General features: G+C 41.3%; 1 protein-coding gene across 2 annotated transcripts in view; it reads left to right on the forward strand.

Moving 5' to 3' along the window:
• PCSK6 (proprotein convertase subtilisin/kexin type 6) overlaps positions 1-18,821 on the forward strand; it is a 149,360-nt gene that overhangs the window by 111,061 nt on the left and 19,478 nt on the right. The window contains exons 14-17 of one of the 2 annotated variants that reach the window (XM_075207657.1): positions 1,892-2,068; positions 3,859-3,961; positions 4,320-4,516; positions 5,992-6,079. In XM_075207657.1, the coding sequence (XP_075063758.1) occupies positions 1,892-2,068; positions 3,859-3,961; positions 4,320-4,516; positions 5,992-6,079 (565 nt within the window). Of the gene's footprint in view, positions 1-1,891; positions 2,082-3,858; positions 3,962-4,319; positions 4,517-5,991; positions 6,080-18,821 lie in introns of those variants that run through there. The other variant, XR_012691231.1, reaches the window with a different exon arrangement.

Raw genomic sequence — 18,821 nt, forward strand, 5'->3', positions numbered from 1 at the left:
GGGAGGAGAGGGGAGGGCTTAACGCAGCCATGTTGAAGCTACAACAATAATCTCTGGCAACGTCAAACGGGTCATCTCCGGGCTTTCTGGTGATTCCCTTGTGACTCTATCGCTTCTATGAGAATTTAGCAATTTTTTGCAGTGAAATTTTCAATTACATTACACTACCCATTTTTTATTATATTGTAATTACACTACAGTAATTTCCAGTTATAGTTGTACCAAAGTACCTTAAAACATATTACTACAAACATATATACATAATAGGGTGGACTTGCAATCTTTGGAAAAAATATTTACATGCTTATAATGCTTTTTTTTTTCAGTTCTTTTGTAATTTTATTAAAAAAAAAACAATCTATTTTCAGATTTTCAATATATACTTTTTTTATTTCATTACTTTTTGGGGGTTTACAATTTTTTTAGCCGGCCAGGAGAGGTGCGAGATAAAACTGCCTATTTGGCAGTTTACATCGCTGTGTTAAAATAGAATTGAATTGCTCCGTTTAGCTTTAGCCTATACCTTAATATGAGGCTCTAACCCGCAGCGATATGCTGTTTTCAGGGAAAAAAAGGAAGGTTAGATTTGCGATTGAGTTGAGGGGAACATCATCGCACTCCAAAATGACAAATTAAAATAGCGTTACAATCGTTTAACGCTCCGTTATACTGTCAATTGAATCGGTCCCAGAGAGAGAGAGGGAGAAGCAACAAAAAACATACTAATAGGTTAATTGGCTGTAAGCTCCAATGGGGCAGGGACTGACATGAATGTGCGAGTTCTCTGTACAGAATGCGGAATTAGTAGCGCTATATAAATAGCTGATGATGGAGGCGGCTTAGGAATGACAGGAAATGTAGAGCTGCCAAGAAGGATAATAGTTATCAGGTCTTCTCCCAATGCTTCTATCTCCCTGACTTCACCTTATAGAATTCCACAAACTGTAAATAGAAATTTGAAAGCCCTGCCAATATTGTCACGTAAACAATTAGTAGTTGTGAGCAGTTTGGTGGATAAGGTGGGTTTAAAACTGTATAAAGCCAAAGAAATGAATTCTGTGGCACAAATAGGCCTACTGTATATAGAGGTGGCGGTAACATTGTATATACTACTCCAGGTGTGCATGATGTAATGAGTGGGAGCTGACTAAAGAAGCTCCAGGAATTAACGCACATGTGATAAGTTGTTGCAGTGATCATATTTATTTAGCAGTGGGCAATCATTGGATACCCCAATACAACAGGTGTATTATCAGGATAAAGAATCGTGCATTGATTTTAGTTTACAGTATGCACAGCCACTGCTTCCATCCACATCTGCTATGGAACAGGGTTCACGTATAACTCCTGGCACATTCTTGCTCGTAAAAATGTGGAAAGAGCTCCTGGAAGCTATATGCTGCACAAGTGTCTGCCATTGACAACTGATATCAGTGTGGTTTTCCTGAAGGAAAAATCAGAACTTAACTTCATATATCAAGAAAATGATGTAGCTAGCATAAAACTGGACAACATGATAGAAAAGCTGCTAACACCCATAATCAATAATTGTGCCATTTCTAGCCTATAAAAAAAAAAATCACAACATGCATGTCAGATGTGACTTCTATTTTGTGTGTGTATGTATATGTGTATGTGTGTGTGTGTGTGTGTGTGTATATGTATGTGTGTGTATATATATATATATATATATATATATATATATATATATATATTTTCAGATATTGCATGTATCATATATTATCTGCTAATATTTATTGTAGTAATGTTCTATTGTACATAATAAAGAACAGTTTGATCTTTGTTTCTGCATGGATTAACTTAATTATATGTCTACAATGTATGTTTGTCATATGCATGACTATGGATTGCCCCTAAACCTATATTTCAGGGAAGTTGAAGGAATGGACACTTATTCTTTATGGTACAGCTGAGCATCCGTACAATCCTCTTGGTTTTCATCACTCAAGATCTCAAAAACTGGATATATCCACCACTGATCTGGAGCCTTCTAAAGCTGCTCTGTTTCAGAGTGCCCTGGAATTTGAGGAAGAGGATGAGTATTCAGGTACAAGCCTAGGGTATGTCATGTATGTACAGAATGATCTAACTCCCATATTAACCTAAAATGTTATACATTTCATTAGAACAGGTAAACTGCACCCCTTTAAAAAATAAATATGCATACACCTGTTATGGAAGTTTGTTTAAACTCTAATATCTGATACACCTAATTGAACATAATCTTAAACCTGATCAGCATCCACCATGTTTTGCATCAGTGAACAATTGGAAAAGAATCAGTGAAGAATTAGAGGGTTCTGGTTGTTAAGTTGAAAAAAATATATTGAGGGAAAAGGGTGGGTCCAAGAGTTGGCTTGATACAGCTATGGGGAGGAAGATTGGTATTGTTCATAATGTTCTATACAGATCTGCTCCGGGTGAATATCGATGTTTGTAATCATTTGGATGTAGGAGTTTGACGTAGCAGATATGACAAATATTTTGGGGTTCACCTTTTATGTATTTTCTAATGTGCTTCCTCCCCTTTAACAAAAAAAATTACATTTTGTCGCCTACAAGTATTTCAAATGCTTTACCCATTTTGGCTGCCTCCAGCCATGTGCTTCTCTACCCAGATCTCCATATGGACTCGTATACATCCTGTGGGGTGAATGATGCGTGCGGCACATGTGTAACAGTCAACACCGTGTCTATTTTTGCCGGTAGAGGCTGCCCTGGTATTTGCAGGGGAAGCATGTTGCTGGTAGTTCCAGGGTCATGGTGGTGAAAATTTATATTTATAATGTGTCAAGAAAAGGTGTTTAAGGGCAGTGTCATATGAGATGATAAATTGGGTTTGTACTTATGTTTTAGAAATATAATATATACTACCACTTGCTTCCTAGAGATTCACGGTTTGCAGCAGGATACCGTTTATGAAGTGCATCCTTGCTTTCAGTTTCCGAAATAAAGCAGCCAGCTCAGTGAATCAAAGCAGCTCACAGTATACATTAAACGTGTTTTTAACCTGAAACGTAATAGGTCATGCAATTTTATAGTGAGGATTTTAGCAAAGACAACTTGCAAATATAATAAACTGTACTACCGGTAGTGCTTCTACCGTGAAGCACTAGTTTTTGTTTTTTTGATGTTTTTTATTTCGGGGTTACTACTTTCCCATAATACCGAAAGAAAATATCTATATTGTCTTTATCTATTGAGGTGGTTCTCAATCTGTTTATGTAGTTAAAAAATGCATATTGATAAAGGTTTTTCAGTACTGTGATCCTAGGGGAAAAATGTGCCAAGGATACCTGTCAAGAAAGTGAACCCGTAGAAGTGAGGAAGGCGTGTTATGTTTATTGTAGTCAATCGGCAAAATTGTAGTTAGAGTATGCTGATAAGACTTGAGTGGTAAATAATTTAGAAATGTTAATATATTAGATAAGTTATAAATGGGAATTGTGAAAGTAGTGTCACATATCCCAGCATACAGAAAGTGAGCCTATGTAGTTGTCACTACACAAAAGAATAAGAACTAGTTACTGATCCACAAGAAGTTGATTTTTGCCTTTTCTTTCTATAGGGATCTGCCAGCCAAAAAATTAGCTGGGCTTGTCCAGGGCCCAATGGCGTTACCTAGCGCTGAGCAAGTATAGTATAGAATTTTGGAGGCTTGTAGATTAGTGTTTGGAATCCCTGAGTGTAGGTGCAGCATGCCTTAATGTACCATAGCACCAAAATACAGACCCATATGAATAAGTGAATTGTTGCCTCATAGTGCATGTCTAATGCCTGAGTACTCTCATCTGATACTTTATTTATCACTTAAAGGTAAATGTTTTTCTTCCCAAGGTCCATGCCATGCAGAGTGTGGTGACCGAGGATGTGATGGGCCTGGCGCTGAGCAGTGTCTCAACTGCATCCATTATAGTCTGGGAAGTGTGAAATCTGGCAGGTAACTTGGTGTATACGATTCCAAAGAACACTTTGATTTAGCTTATCTATTGTACCTCAGTAGAGAACGCTGGGAGATCTATAGATGGCGAAGCACAGTTCAGCATGGGCGGGCTCTTGTTATCAGAGGTACCCTCATATTAAAGATAAGGGTGTTTGGATAACTTAATAGAAATTGAGGGCATCAAAGCATAAAACTTCTAGGTTTCCGTGATCTTTTTTTCTTCTGCAGGTCCTAATGGTTAGTTTTATACATGTCATAAGAGCAGTACTGGAATAATCTCCATGTAGACACTACCAGTAATCACCATAATGTGGTTGTAGTGACCGGATCTGTCCATTCTTTTACGTTGATGCAGGAAGTGTGTGAGCACCTGTCCCCCAGGGTACATGGCAGAAGTTGCTGGGAGGCGATGTAGGCGCTGCTACAGGGGATGTGACATCTGTTTTGGACGAGGACAGAACCAGTGCAGCTCCTGCAAGAGAGGATTCTATCTTCAGCCGGAGAGCAGCTCCTGTACAACGTCTTGCCTGGCAGGGGCATACGCCGATGAAAGTAAAGATTTACACTCTGCAGTTTGTCCCATGTCCAGTTTTGTGCCTGTAAATCAATGTTCTCTGATCCTTCCAATTGCTTATGGCCACCTCTGATCCTTACCTCAATTTCGTGTGTGTATATATGTGTATGTATGTATGTGTGTGTATGTATGTATGTGTGTGTATATATATATATATATATATATATATATATATATATATATATATATATATATATATATATATATATATATATATATATATATATATATATATATATATATATATATATATAATTTCCTCCAACATTTTGTAATATATGTATGTATATATGTGAATTTTGATTTACTAATGTCAGGGGAGCACGTGATTTGTCCAGTGTCTCTAGAAGCTGAAGACGCTTAGGAACCTGTCTGGATTTTGACTGATTACCCTGAATGTAAAGCTGGCCATGACCAGCAATGTTGTATGACTTATAAATCCGTCTCCTCTGGTGCATCTATGAATCCATTGGGCATTTCAAAGTGAAGTCTTTTGTCTTGTTGTTTTCCAGTTCAGGGATTGCCTTATACTGTAGGAGTTCCTTTTTAAGCAGTTTGTTAGGTAAAAAGTATAGACCGCAAATATGCAGAGCCACTAGCACTAGTCATAGTTGTGTACTTTTTGGAATAATTGGTTTGCAATGGGCTTTTTATTTTATTGCAAAATGATCTAATAAAGCACACAGCTAGCACACAAAAGAAATTATTTGATTCAATGTGGTGAGCTCACTGTAGAGAGAAATTCTGAAGCCACTATATACAATAATCACACAATGCCTGAGGGCTGATGACCATCTTTATTGCAATGCGAGTACTAGTCTCTGGGGTCTATTTATTAAAGGGAGATAATCCCTAAATCCTGCAAAGTTTCCCGTTCTCCCAGGATTTAGGGCTTCTACCCATTTACCATAGCCCCAGGCTAGTGAAGACTGTCGCCGGCAGGAAACAAATGTTGGGGGCCTCCAATGATTTATCAAGGACACCATCTGTCCACTGATTGCTGTCTCAGGATGGTGTTACCTGGGGTGCCCACAGAACAAAATGTTGGGGATTACACATTCCTCCTTATTCAAGTGCTTACATGACACATGCAACAATTATATTAAAATGTGTTGTGTGCGCTAGTCAAACCAAGGCTCTTCTGAAGCCACCCTCCAATTGTCTGCTGAATATATTATAAAAAGCAGGCCTGAAACGGCTTTGTGAAATAGTGCATGTATGTAAATAGGGAATGTTCAGCTTTGAATACAAATGTTCTTAATGGTTTCATACCAGCCCCCGGTTTTGCATGCTTTCAGACAGTATTTTAAATTGTTTTCTTTATTCTCTAGGCAGTTAAAACAGGGCAATGTGCAAGTCCCAAAACGTCATGGAAAGACGTGTATCTGCTTCGCAACAATCCCGAGTTATTAGTCCTCATCCATAATCTTACACAATCTTTTTACTCCGTAAGGTCTCAGGCGATGCCTCAAGTGTCACCAAAACTGCAAGAAATGCCTTGGTTACCCCGATAAATGTGTCGTCTGCAGAGATGAGTTCAGGTAAGCTCCCAGTGACTGTTACGTTTACAAGCTGTATTGGAGTCTAGAAATTGTACGTGTGTGTGTGTGTGTGACTGCATGTATTGTGCTTCTAATAACCACCACACGGTAAGAAGCTGGACTGTTCTATTATTGCTCTGGATAAGAGGTTATTCCTGAAGGCAGAACTATCGGAGCGATCTGAATATCTGGAGCCATAAGGACTGGACATCAAGGATCCTTACTATATAGGATGTCGGGAATCTAATTACAGATAAGCTGTTTATTATTCGTCTTTTGGTACGAGGCCAATTCACTTGTTTGTCGCACTGAGAAGACTAATTGTTGGTCATTTAATACACTATGCGTGGCGCTTTTCTCTCCTTTTGTCTTTTAGAATTATTTGGGCACTTGCAAATGAGTGCCTGTTTTTGAGGAGCTGCCTGCTGCGTAAATTTGTATGTCTTTTTATTCTTATTGTGTATGAGGTACACATATACGCATAAGTATTGTCACAATTTTGGTGTTTTTTATATAAATGCAATAAGCGCCTATTGCTTATTATTTTTCTATATATATATATATATATATATATATATATATATATATATATATATATTAGTGTGAGATAGAGAAAATATAAATATATTTTTGACCTAAACATTGGAATCTTAGATACTAATTATGGAGTTATAAGGCAGGTTTAGGTTTTACGTTGTAACATTGCTAACCGATGAGTTACTTCCTACCTTATCTACCACAGTAGGCAAAAAAAAAACAATCCCACGTTTCAGTGGTGGAAATAATTCTGGTATAGAATTAGCATGTCTGTTTTATCCAAATATGTTTATATAGATTGATTTACACAGGCTGTTTCCAGACAGCAGGCTTCTGCTCTGTGACAGTAATGAGAGATGGATGTTCTGCCCTCCTAATGAGCATTATCCAAGTGGCAAGAGTGACAGAGGACTTCATACTTGGGTTTAAAGGGCAATTAAATTTAAAATACAGACTGTATAGAAGTTACTAATAACCAAATAGCTTGTTATACGTCTCATGATCTGCCACGGTTAATAAGCACAAATATTTACTAAAGAAGCAAGAGTTTGATTTCAGTTTAAAAGAAGAGTTAAAATTATTAAAAAATATCGAAAAAGCACACGTCTGGTGTTCTATTGGCATCCCATTCACACCACATACTGTGTGTTTTATGTAGCATAATCACCACATTTATGCAAGATAAGCTCCCCGGTACATAGCCAATTAACATAGCCTGGGAAACCTGAATCATTAGAACATGTGTGCATAAAAAGGCCTATAAAGCTAAATGGGCATGCACATGGAAAAATACAAGTAGACCTAAACTGACAACGTAGTAACAGCAGTTTTTGGGTTCTCTAGGGTTCTAAGGTTGACCAGGTTCATGAATAGTCCAAGTTAAATGAAATGTGTGGACAAACTTTGATTGCTAAAAGCTGTTTTGATCTTTGCACATAATATATAATAAACGTATATTTTGGTCCTCTTTTTGCGGACAAGGTCAGGAGTTCGTTCCCCTCTATTAAATTATCTGCCAAGCTGACATCGTAATGAGGTGATAATTAAATGTAGCAAAACGCTAGCTGGGGTCATCTGACCCTATTCCAAAAAAAAGACAGTAGTTTCACCAAGCAGGAGGGATAACGGTCTGTCATTTCCTTCCATGTACCCACTAATTACCAAATCAAGCACCAGTGAGTGATCAAACTAATTTGTCAGTAAAATAGTAAGATAATGTAACTAGCCATGGAATTGGCTGAGTTGCTATAGCATTAAAAAAAAAAAAAAAAAGCTGTGGTCTGGGCACCCTCCCCTCGTGAAATAATGGTGTTGATGCAAAAATTGTTTCCATAAGGCTGGACGTGCTTTCTTTCAAAGAAATGCATTTACTTGAGCAAATATTTTCATTTAGCTGAGTAAATAGGCAATCGAGTAATAGGTTTGAAAGGCTCACTGTGTTGGTTTGTGAGCTGATATGTGAGGCAAACAGGTAGATGCCTTAAAGTCACATTCTACTTTGTTGATGTTAGAGGGACGTATTCATTTCTAGTCGTCTGTACTGGGAGTAGTGTAGAGTAAACTTCCCATGGATCAGTTCCACAGTTTGCAAGACAGTTGGTGAATTTCGACAGGAACACCAGTTTAAAGTATACAGAATGATTCCATTATTGAGATACTTTGAAACTTTCTGCAATCACCTTTTGTATCCGCTTTCTGGATTTCATGACCTCTGGCTTGAACAGCGTTTGTTCTGTGGAACCTCCAGTGGCGTTCAGTTCAGCTACATTTGCTGGCTTTGTTGGATAAAAGTATTTGCTATATCGCAGAAAAATATTTCCCCAGATAATGATTTATAGTGCAAAATGAAATGAAAGTGACATTACTCTGGCAGGTGTCATCTGAAATAAAGGGTTTGAGCATGGAAAGGGGTCCATCGTCCGTATAGACAGGAATGTTATCCTTACAGTGACCTGGAGCAGGTACAGCTCGTAATTTCTGCTTGACTGCCTTCTCCATTTGCCTCCAATTATGTCCTCTGGCTATAGTTTGTTGTGTTGGATGTAATTTTGTCACACAGAATATGATCAACTGTCTCCTTACTAGGATGCACAATTCCTAAATACTATGTTTGTTGCCAGTGACTATATGGACATTGTGTTGTTCCATTGTTGGAAATACAATAATTACATTTTGCTGTGGAAGACTTAATGTGTATTGATCTTTCCAGTACAAGGTATAGTTTTGTTTACATTATGTAGGATTCAGCTGACTTTTTATATATTGGATTGCAGCTACAGAGGAGAGTACAGTGTTAGGTATTGAGTTTAAAATAACCTTTTATTGGCCAGCTCAGCAGTCTTAGACATGTTTGGTACTCCTACAACATGTATATTACAGGTGCAGCGGTAACTGCTGTAACAAACTGCACTGTATATCTGTCAGGGTAATAATTCAATTTGTTCTGAAGGTAAGACTTCACTGTTTAAATTCCAGCAAATTATTTTTCCTTTCCCTACTCCATGGCAGCCCTTACAATGGGTTAATCCCCAATCGGCTAGTGTAGACAGGAAGAATTTATATATAAGGTAGCTCCTCAGTGTCTCTTCTTCCTGTCTCAGCAGTGTATAGGACAGGTAGTGTAGTGAGTGTTTGTTTTATTTTATTCGAGAGGGCTTACCTGGAGGTTTTTCTGGTTTCCTCTGAGCTGGCTGTGTGGAGGACAGCACCAGCAGGGAAAGTGCCGGACAAGTCTGCCTCTTTGAAGTTTAGCAAGACTGCCGACGGACGTGCACACTGAAATCACGCGCACATGAGTAAGCCCAGGAAGGCTTTGCACCCCCTCCTCCCTGAGTGTCGAAGTCTACAGGATCTTTATTTCCTTCCAAGAAGTAGGGGGGAAGCAGGTGTAAACAAAATAATGTAATGATCACCTGGGTGTGGTCAAAAGCAGGCACTGTGTTGAGCAGCTGCAGCCCATTTCTGAGGCTCAGTGACTGGCTTGGTGTTTGCTGCAGGACCTAGCAGCTACCTGGATAAGTGCACTATGGACCAGGAGCCCGCCTCAAAAAAGCTGAAGGGCACCCCAAGGTAAGCCCTTAAAGAGGGGTTTTTGGTTACTCTTAGGATAGGTTACTTAGTTCCTTTTTTCTATTGTCTACAGTACCTCTGTGGAGCTTGTGCAGGGAAAAAGGAAATATAAACTGAAGATTTGTGTATGTGCAGCTTGTGCTGGTAGTTTACCGAAAGATTGTACTGATCCTTTGTGTGTGTCATGCACCCCGGAAATGGTAGAGGAGCCTGGTCCCCCTGAACAATTTAAGCAGTTCTTTTCATGGATGGTTAATATGATGCAACAGTTTCAGGCCCCAGAAGAGAACAATAAGGGACAGGATATCGATAGCAGAAGATATGGAGGAAATGAGGCCAGGGCCGTCCTCTGAAACATTCAGTTCTGCTCAGGAATGGGATTCGGAGTCAGATAGTGAGGATGAAGTGGAAGAGGATCCCAGGATGTTTAATTTGGATACTATGAATGTTATACTTGGGTATTGAAGAGCCAGCAGTACCAATCAAACCGCAGGATGCATTGTTTTCACAGCACCAAGTAAAGTCTAGAGTGTTCCATACGCATAAGGTGGTTAAAGACTTAATTGCTAAAGAATGTCAGGCTTTAGACAAGAGTGATCTTAATATGGGGAGACTGAATCGTATGTACCCTTTTCAGGATGAAGATGTGCTGAAATGGTGTTCGGTGCCTAAGGTGGATTCAGCCATAGCTGGCTTATCCTCAAAGACCACTCTCCTGTGGGATGATGGGGGTCCATTAAAGGATGCTAAAGATAGGAGAATGGAGACTTCCTTCAGTAAATTACACATCTCCTCCGGCATAACTCTAAAGTTTGGGATAGCCATGGCTTCGGTATCTAGAGCCCTGAGGCTGTGGGCCAGTACTCTACATACAATCTATTTATCTTATCCTCAATGTCTGTATCATCTTAAATCCTTAGAGGTTATGCAGAAAAGCATTGATTTCCTGTGTGAAGCTTCGTTGGATACGATTGTTTTTCTTCCAGGAGCATGACCTTGGCGGTTGTAGCAAGAAAGGCACTCTGGCTAGGTCCGTGGGCGGCAGATCATCAATCCAAGAGCCATCTGACAATGCTTCCATGTGAAGGTAGTTTCTTCTTTGGTGAAAAACTGGATAATCTAATGCAGAGGCTTGCAAGTGGCAATGCCAATCGTCTACCACAGGACAGAAAGGGGAGACGTTTTCTCTTATTCTCCAAAACAACAGTTCAAGGAGGCCCGTGCCTATAGACCAGGGAGACCATATTCTAGGCATCAGGATAATATGGCAAGACAGTCCTTTCGGCCCTTCAGACACAAAAGGGGGAAACAAGGACAGCAAATATCCCAATGACTATCTCCACTAGCTGCAGTGGGTGGCAGGATATCATGCTTTGCAAATGTTTGGATTCAGACCACACAAGACAAAATGGGTCCAGGATATATTTACCAAGGGCTATGCCATAGAATTCTATACCTACCCTGTATGAAACAAGTTTATTCAGTCAGGAAGTCCTTCGTCCTTCCTAGAACAGCAGGCATTGCAGGAAAGCCTAAGAGGCCTGGTGAAAACAAAAGCTATCGTTCCAGTACTGTCAAGTCAGGAAAACATGGGGTTCTATTCCAGACTATTCCTCGTCCAGAAACCATCAGGTGCCTTCAGGACAGTGCTGGATTTAAGGGCTCTCAACTGCTATGTGCGAGCAAGACCTTTCTGGATGGAATCTGTCTACACAATTCTCAAGGCGGTGGAAGTAGGAGATTTTCTGACGGCAATAGACTTAAAAGATGCGTATTTCCATATTCCAATCACACCTCCTCACCAGCAGTTTCTGAGATTTTGCATTCAAGGATGTCACTTCCAGTTCACTTGTCTCCCTTTTGGCCTTTCCACGTCTCCAAGAACATTCACCAAGGTCCTTATAGTTCTCATAGCGATACTCAGGGAAAGAGTCAGAAGGAGCAGCCTTGGACGTTACAGCCCAAGTAATCCAGTTTTTGCAACAGCATGGTTGGTTGGTCAATGTATCAAAAAGCCATCTGACACTCACAACAGCTTGTGTTTCTAGAAGTGCAAATTAATACAAGAACAGACAAAGTCTGCGCCTCTCGAAAGGACGGACAAAATCCAGTCCTTGGCGCACCAAGTTCAAATTCAACCCTGTGTGTCAGCACGAACATGTCTGTGCCTCCTAGGAATATTTTCCTCAACAATAGGAATCCTCCCGTGCGCAAGGTGGCATATGAGAGATCTTCAAGCAGACCTCTTTGTGCAATAGGATCGTACAGTGGGGTCTCTAGGCTCCAAAGTCAACCTTTCAAGACCGGCAAGACTGTCCTTACATTGGTGGCAGCTCCCAGACCTGAGAAAGCAAGGTGTGACTCTCTTGGAACCCGACTGGTGTGTCCTTACCACAGACGCCAGTTCAGTAGACTGGGGTGCTCACATGCAAGCTATGGTCATGAAGGGCACTTGGAGAGACGAAGAGAGATTTTTTTTTTTAGGGAAACATCTTGGAGATGAGAGCGGTCTGGCATGCGATCCAATACTTTCAGCCCTAACTACGAACCAAGCATATATACGAGTGTTCTCTGACAACAGGACTGTGGTAGTCTTCATAAACAAGCAAGGTGGTACCAAGAGCAGAGCATTGTTGCCCAAAATAACCGCATCAATGGAATGGGCAGAGGCGAACCTGAAATCTCTCAGCCCTTCACGTAGCATGCAAAGACAACGTAGTGGCGGACTACTTAAGCAGACACCAAGTCCACCCAGGAGAGGGGAGCTACACAAAGAAGTTTTTCAAATTATACAATGCAGATTTGGAACACCACAGATAGACCTGATGCCCACAGGAAGAAATGCCAAGGTACCCCTCTTCTACTCCCATCACAGAGACAACAGGGCCCTAGGGATAGATGCCCTGTCAATGAAGTGGAACTTCAAGCTGGGGTATGTGTTTCCCCCCTTTCCAGTCATCCCTCAGATACTCGGGAAAAGGGAAAATAAGGAAAGAGAAGGTGGAGGTGATAGCAGTCCTCCCGGCATGGCCGAGGCATCCCTGGTTTGCTGTAGCACAGAGAATGTTGCTGGAACATCCATGGCCGTTACCGGTCAGGCCAGACCTCATACATCAGGATCCAGTTTTACATCCAAATCCAAACTCCCTGAGTTTGATGGTGTGGAAACTGAGAGGCAATTACTGAAATCCAAAGGGGTCTCGGATGAAGTATAAGACATTCTAATTCAGGCCAGGAAGAAGAATTCCTCTGATTTATTACAGAATTTGGAAAAATTAATTTGTTGGGCAAGGGACATGGCAAAGGATTTCAAGTCTGCAGTGTGCCGAATGTGTTATAGTTTCTCAAAGATGGTTTTGTTAAAGGACTAGCACCCGCTACGTTAAAAGGTGCAAGTATAAACTATACGCAAAAATTTTGGCTAATAGACTAAATTCGGTCCTTCCCTCCCTTATACATTATGATCACGTTGGCTTTATACCGGGGCGTCAGGCCAGAGACAATACCAGGAGAGTCGTTGATCTGATTCATATCATTAATACCAGGAAGGCCCCGGCCAATGTTCTCTCCCTTGATGCCGAGAAGGCTTTTGACAGGATCTCCTGGAGCTTTATGTCCCGAGCCTTGTCGGCGTTTGGGATTTCGGGTAACCTCCTCACAGGTATTCAGGCCTTATACTCTCGACCCTCCGCAAGAGTCATGATCAACGGTTCTCCCTCTGACCTTCTCGCCATATCCAATGGTACACGCCAGGGGTGCCCTCTGTCGCCTCTCATCTTTGCCCTTGTTATAGAGCCTCTTGCGGCCTCTATCCGGGCCTGCCCGAACATACAGGGTGTGCGGACGGGGAATCTGGAGAGCAAGCTCTCTCTCTTTGCGGACGATGTCCTTCTAACTCTCCTGCAGCCTGAGAAGTCTCTCCCTGGATTCTTTAGCATATTACACCATTATGGCCACCTCTCAGGGTACAAAATCGGAAGCTCTCCTGCTTAATATTCCCTCCCCAGAAGGACTGGTACTCACTTCCTGCTTTAACTTCCGGTGGCAGAGAAAGAAAATTAAATACTTAGGCATCTTCATTACCGACTCCTATGACTCCCTCTACCGGGAGAACTACCCGGCCCTCTTTGCTAAGATCAAGTCTGAATTGCTCTCCTGGCGCTCACTGATCATTTCGTGGCTGGGCAGGATCATCTCTGTCAAGATGAACCTCCTTCCTAAGCATCTCTATTATTTCCAGACCCTTCCTATCCGAGTCCCCCTTTCGGATCTGTCATCTATCCAAAAATGTCTCTAAGTTTATCTGGAACGGCCGGTCTTCCAGGATTAAGCTGGCTCTCTTAAAGAGACCCACCAGAGGTGGTGGTAGGGGTTTCCCGGATTTGAAAATTTACTATTGGGCGGCTCATCTGAGCCAGATCGCAGCCTCCTTCGCCCCCCCCCCCCGCGGCACTGTCGTGGGTTGACATCGAATCCGCCTATCTTAATTTTCCAATTTTGTCCTGTATATGGGGTCTCAAAATAAACTAGATCTCCTTTCACCTACCAATGCCCTACCCTACTATTTTCAGCTGCAATATGGGAGACCTGCCGACCCCACCTCAAGATTCCGATGTCCTCTCTTACTGTCCTACCTCTTTGGGGTAACCCTGCCTTTTCTCCTGGGCTCTCCTCTGCCTTCTATAGCCGCTGGCTCACTGCGGGAGTTTGATTTGTCGGAGACCTGTTATTTCAGGGGGCCTTTATCTCCTGGGATGGCCTACGCTCTAAATATCCAAGTCTCCATCCTAAATTCTACGAGTACTTCCAATTAAGGCACTTTGTGGGCTCTCTCCTCGGGGGTGCTCCTCTCCCCCTCCTAGGTCTCCCTTTGAATCTCTGTCTCTCCTCACCCTTGAGTAGGGGCATGATCTCCTCTATCTACAGCCTAATTCTCAATGTACTTTTACCTCCGGGCGGTAGGCATGAGAGGGAGTGGGAGAGGGATCTGGGCCCCCCCCCCCCCCAGAGGAGGATTATTGGGAAATCATCAGGGACCAAGTTGCCACCAGCTCTATTTCCACTTCGGTGAAGGAGAACGCATATAAAGTTTACTATAGGTGGTACTACACACCTGACAAACTCACCAAAATGGTCCCCTCTAGTTCTCCATTATGTTGGCGGGGTTGTGGCCAGATGGGCTTCTTTTTGCATATTTGGTGGTCCTGCCCTAAAATATCCTCCTTTTGGGATCGAGTTAGGGCCCTCCTCTCCTCCCTCCTTCCATGCCCTGTCCGGAGAGACCCATGGTCTTTTCTTCTCTGTTACCCTTTGATTGATGATGATAGACAGTCTGCAAAATTGGCTTCCCATGTCCTGGCTGCTGCGCAATGCCTAGTATCTAAGTCCTGGAAACAAGTTGAACCCCCCAACTATGGCGGCCCTGCGATCCTATATCTGGTTTATTGCCCGGATGGAACAGATTACATACCACCTGCATGATAAAGATGATAAATTCCACCAGATTTGGGCCCCTTGGCTTTACTTATAACCCCATACCTTTCTCCTAAAAAGACTCCCTAGGTTTATAAGTAGCCTGACTCTGGACTCTCAATGCTGTTTCCCTTCCCAGAGTAGTAATCCCCTCTGAAACTTTTATTGCCCCTCCTTTATTTATTTGTCTCTCCTCTTAAAAATGAAAGATAGGGATAAGGAACTCTGGGGATAATTGGGAAGTGTTCTCTTTTTTTCTTTCAGTCTCGGTGGCGACCAGTGCCCCCCCCCCCCCCCATTGTATACTTATAAAATGTTATAGTTTCTTGAGCATTCTGGATAACAATTGTATACTTACCTGTCGGTTTATTGTCAACCTCTGCCTACTTTATATATTTGCTATTCAAATATTTTTAGCTTTATTGACATATGCCCATGACATGTACTGTTCTCTGTTTTTGTCTCTTGCCCTGCAAATGTACTAGTTGTTGATTCTTATCTGTACATGATTGCTATTTTTTCAAAATAAATAGTTATAAAAAAAAAAAAAAAGGTGCAAGTATCTGCTCTTAGCATCCTTCTTTATATCAAGTTATCATCTCAAGGTCTCGTCTTCCAGTTTTTTCAGGCACTGAAGAGGTTACAACCGAGGCTGAAACCATTCTTCGCCCCTTGGGACCTTAATATTGGCTTGGACACTTTAAAAGCTCATCCTTTTGAACCCCTTGCAAGACATATCTCTCAGGTTGCTGACTCTGAAGGTGCTCTTCTGGTGGCAATCACTTTGGCTCGTCGAATAGGGGTCATACATGCGTTATGGTGTCAAGAACCCTTTCTGAATAACTATGGTTTTGTTCTATTGAACTTGGCTTCCTACAGAGACACCACCAGATTTCCCCATATAAGGCCTCATTACAGGCAGGCTGATCCTCAATTACACATTTTCCCAAGATCAGCTCCTTCACCTCCTGATATACTAGACTATCATGAACATTCTGATCGTCACTTTGGCTCGTCGAATAGGGGTCATACATGCGTTATGGTGTGAAGAACCCTTTCTGAATAACTATGAAGATACAGTAATTTTGAGGACGAATCCGGAGTATCTACCCAAGGTTGTATCTTCCACATCAATCAAAAATTGATTCTGACATCTCTCTACCCTCATCCCACTAATAGTGACGAAACATGTTTCCATACTCTAGATGTGGTGAAAGCTATATCTGCTTACATTATCAAGACAAAAAATCTTAGGAAGACAAAGCAACTATTTGGACTTTCTGAAGGTCCTTGCAAAGGACATGCCCCATCCAAACCCACATTGGCAAAGTGGATCAGAGAAGTGATTGCACATGCCTACAGGGGGAAAGGGCATGAAGTACCTAGGATACTGAAGGTGCATTCAACTAGGACAGTAGCGACCTCCTGGGCACATAGAACCCATGCATTGGCAAACGGCATCTGTAAGGTAGCCGGATGGTCGTTGATGCACACTTTCTCTAAGCATTATCTTCTTGATGTTTCAGTCTCTAAGGAGACGCAGTTTGGGAGAAAGATTCTCCAGCAAGCGCTGTGAATAAATTTTCTGTTTGACCTTATTAAGGTGTTGGTTTTAATGCCCTCCCGATTATGGTACTGCTTTGGTATATCCCACTGTAAGGGCTGCCATGGAGTAGGGAAAGGAAAATTGAGAATTCTACTCGCCATTAATTTCCTTTCCTTGAAATACTCCATGGCAGCCCTATATTTTCCCACCCTTGTTCTGTAGTTATAGGACGGCTTGGGAAGTTACGAAAGACACTGAGGAAGAGGAGGAGCTACCTTATGTAGGAGCCAGGTGGGACAAAATTCTTCCTGTTTACACTAGTTGATCAGGGATTAACCCATTTTAAGGGCTGCCATGGAGTATTTCAAGGAAAGGAAATTAACGGTGAGTATAATTCTCAATTTTTGCTTTGCTAGGCACCAGAAGTGACCATTGTGGAGATCTCTGTCCAGTTCATTTTCATGGTTTTGTTCTATTGAACGTTGCTTCCTACAGAGACACCACCAGATTTCCCCATATAAGGCCTCATTACAGGCAGGCTGATCCTCAATTACACATTTTCCCAAGATCAGCTCCTTCACCTCCTGATATACTAGACTATCATGAACATTCTGATCTGATTGACTACAGGTTGTGTTGCACATTTTTATATTTACTTTTTGACTGTGTAACCATTAAGCAGGAGATGATTGTCCTAGTCAAACGCACCTTAAAAATCTGTACAAGTGAAAACCTGAATGTTTGCTGTTAAGATTGAATTATGAGCTTAGAAATTGATGCTATACATTAATAATACATAGGCTTTTCAATTTGAATTTTGCTATGTGGTAGGCGCGAAAAGATAAACGTGGCACGTGTTGTAAAATTATGGTGTTAAATTATGCTGAAAAGTTAAATTGACATTCCTGTACAGCATAAGGGATAGTTTTCACTGCTTGATGTGTGCCACTAAAATAATGGGACATGTTGGCAAACAAATGTATTACAGATAGCCTTGGTTTGGCAGCAATATATTTATGCTTAAAAGTAAATAATGCTCTATATGATAAGGTTTTTTGTAAGTTAAAAATTTAATAGTTGACACCGTTGGACCCAATGCTCAGGGCACATGTCCCCTTTTCCTGGTCAAGGAGGGAGTCTGTAAGATCAGCAGTAGCAATATTCCCTTTCTGCCCCTTCACCTAATCTTATGTGGCAGCAGATTTAAGAGAGGGTGTATATAGGCAGTGTTGAAAGAGACTCTGCTTGGCCAAAAAAAAATAGGCCGGCTCTTCAAAAACAAACTTGACGGTGTGATGAGCTTGTGACTCACGGTGGAATAGGTTAACGGAAGAGGCTTGGCATGAGGACATGATAAAATATGAAATGAGATTTTGGGTTGTGAGGGGATCTGGACAGAAATTCAGAAAAAAGCCTTACTCTAAGTTAAGCACCACATTCAAATTCTTTGAGTCTCAGGACACAGCAATGTCTCGATGCAAGACTCTTAATACAAGCCCATAAAGACAATCTGATTTGAATTGTACTAGTTCTCTCCACATATAACTATTTTGGCCATCTTTCCTCACCCCACACAAGCCTTTACACATGAAAAGGATGCTGCTTCTCAGTTGTTTTTTTATTGTTTCTAAAGTTTCTGTTCAGATAATGCATCATTGCAGTCTCTACCTTTTTGAACTTGCTGTGATGTCACTATTGGAATTGGATTACACAAATGGTTTTTGTATGCAAAAATGCTTTTATTCTATGCCAAATCCTTACTGCCGGATGTTTTACTCGATGATAGAGATCCCAAATTTTATATAATTATACTTTGCAGTGTTTATGTGCAACCTTTGTGTTTGAAAGAAATAGGCAGCCACGTGTGGAAGGAAGAAAATTGGATTGACAGAAAAATGTAAACTGAGCCACTCAGTAAATGAAGCAAAAAAAACACCATATCTGTAATAATGGTTAGGATAGTCAGGCCCTCCGTGCTCGGTGGCCTTAAACGCACTCAAGGTTGCATAGTGGGTGAGCAGACTCCTTTCCATGGAGCAGAGCATACGGAAACCTTCTATATCACATCACTTTCCTCAAACACACAGCACCAATTACTTTTCACACTAGGTATTTGAA

Source organism: Mixophyes fleayi, chromosome 4, assembly GCF_038048845.1.
Source record: "Mixophyes fleayi isolate aMixFle1 chromosome 4, aMixFle1.hap1, whole genome shotgun sequence".
NCBI lineage: Eukaryota > Metazoa > Chordata > Amphibia > Anura > Limnodynastidae > Mixophyes > Mixophyes fleayi.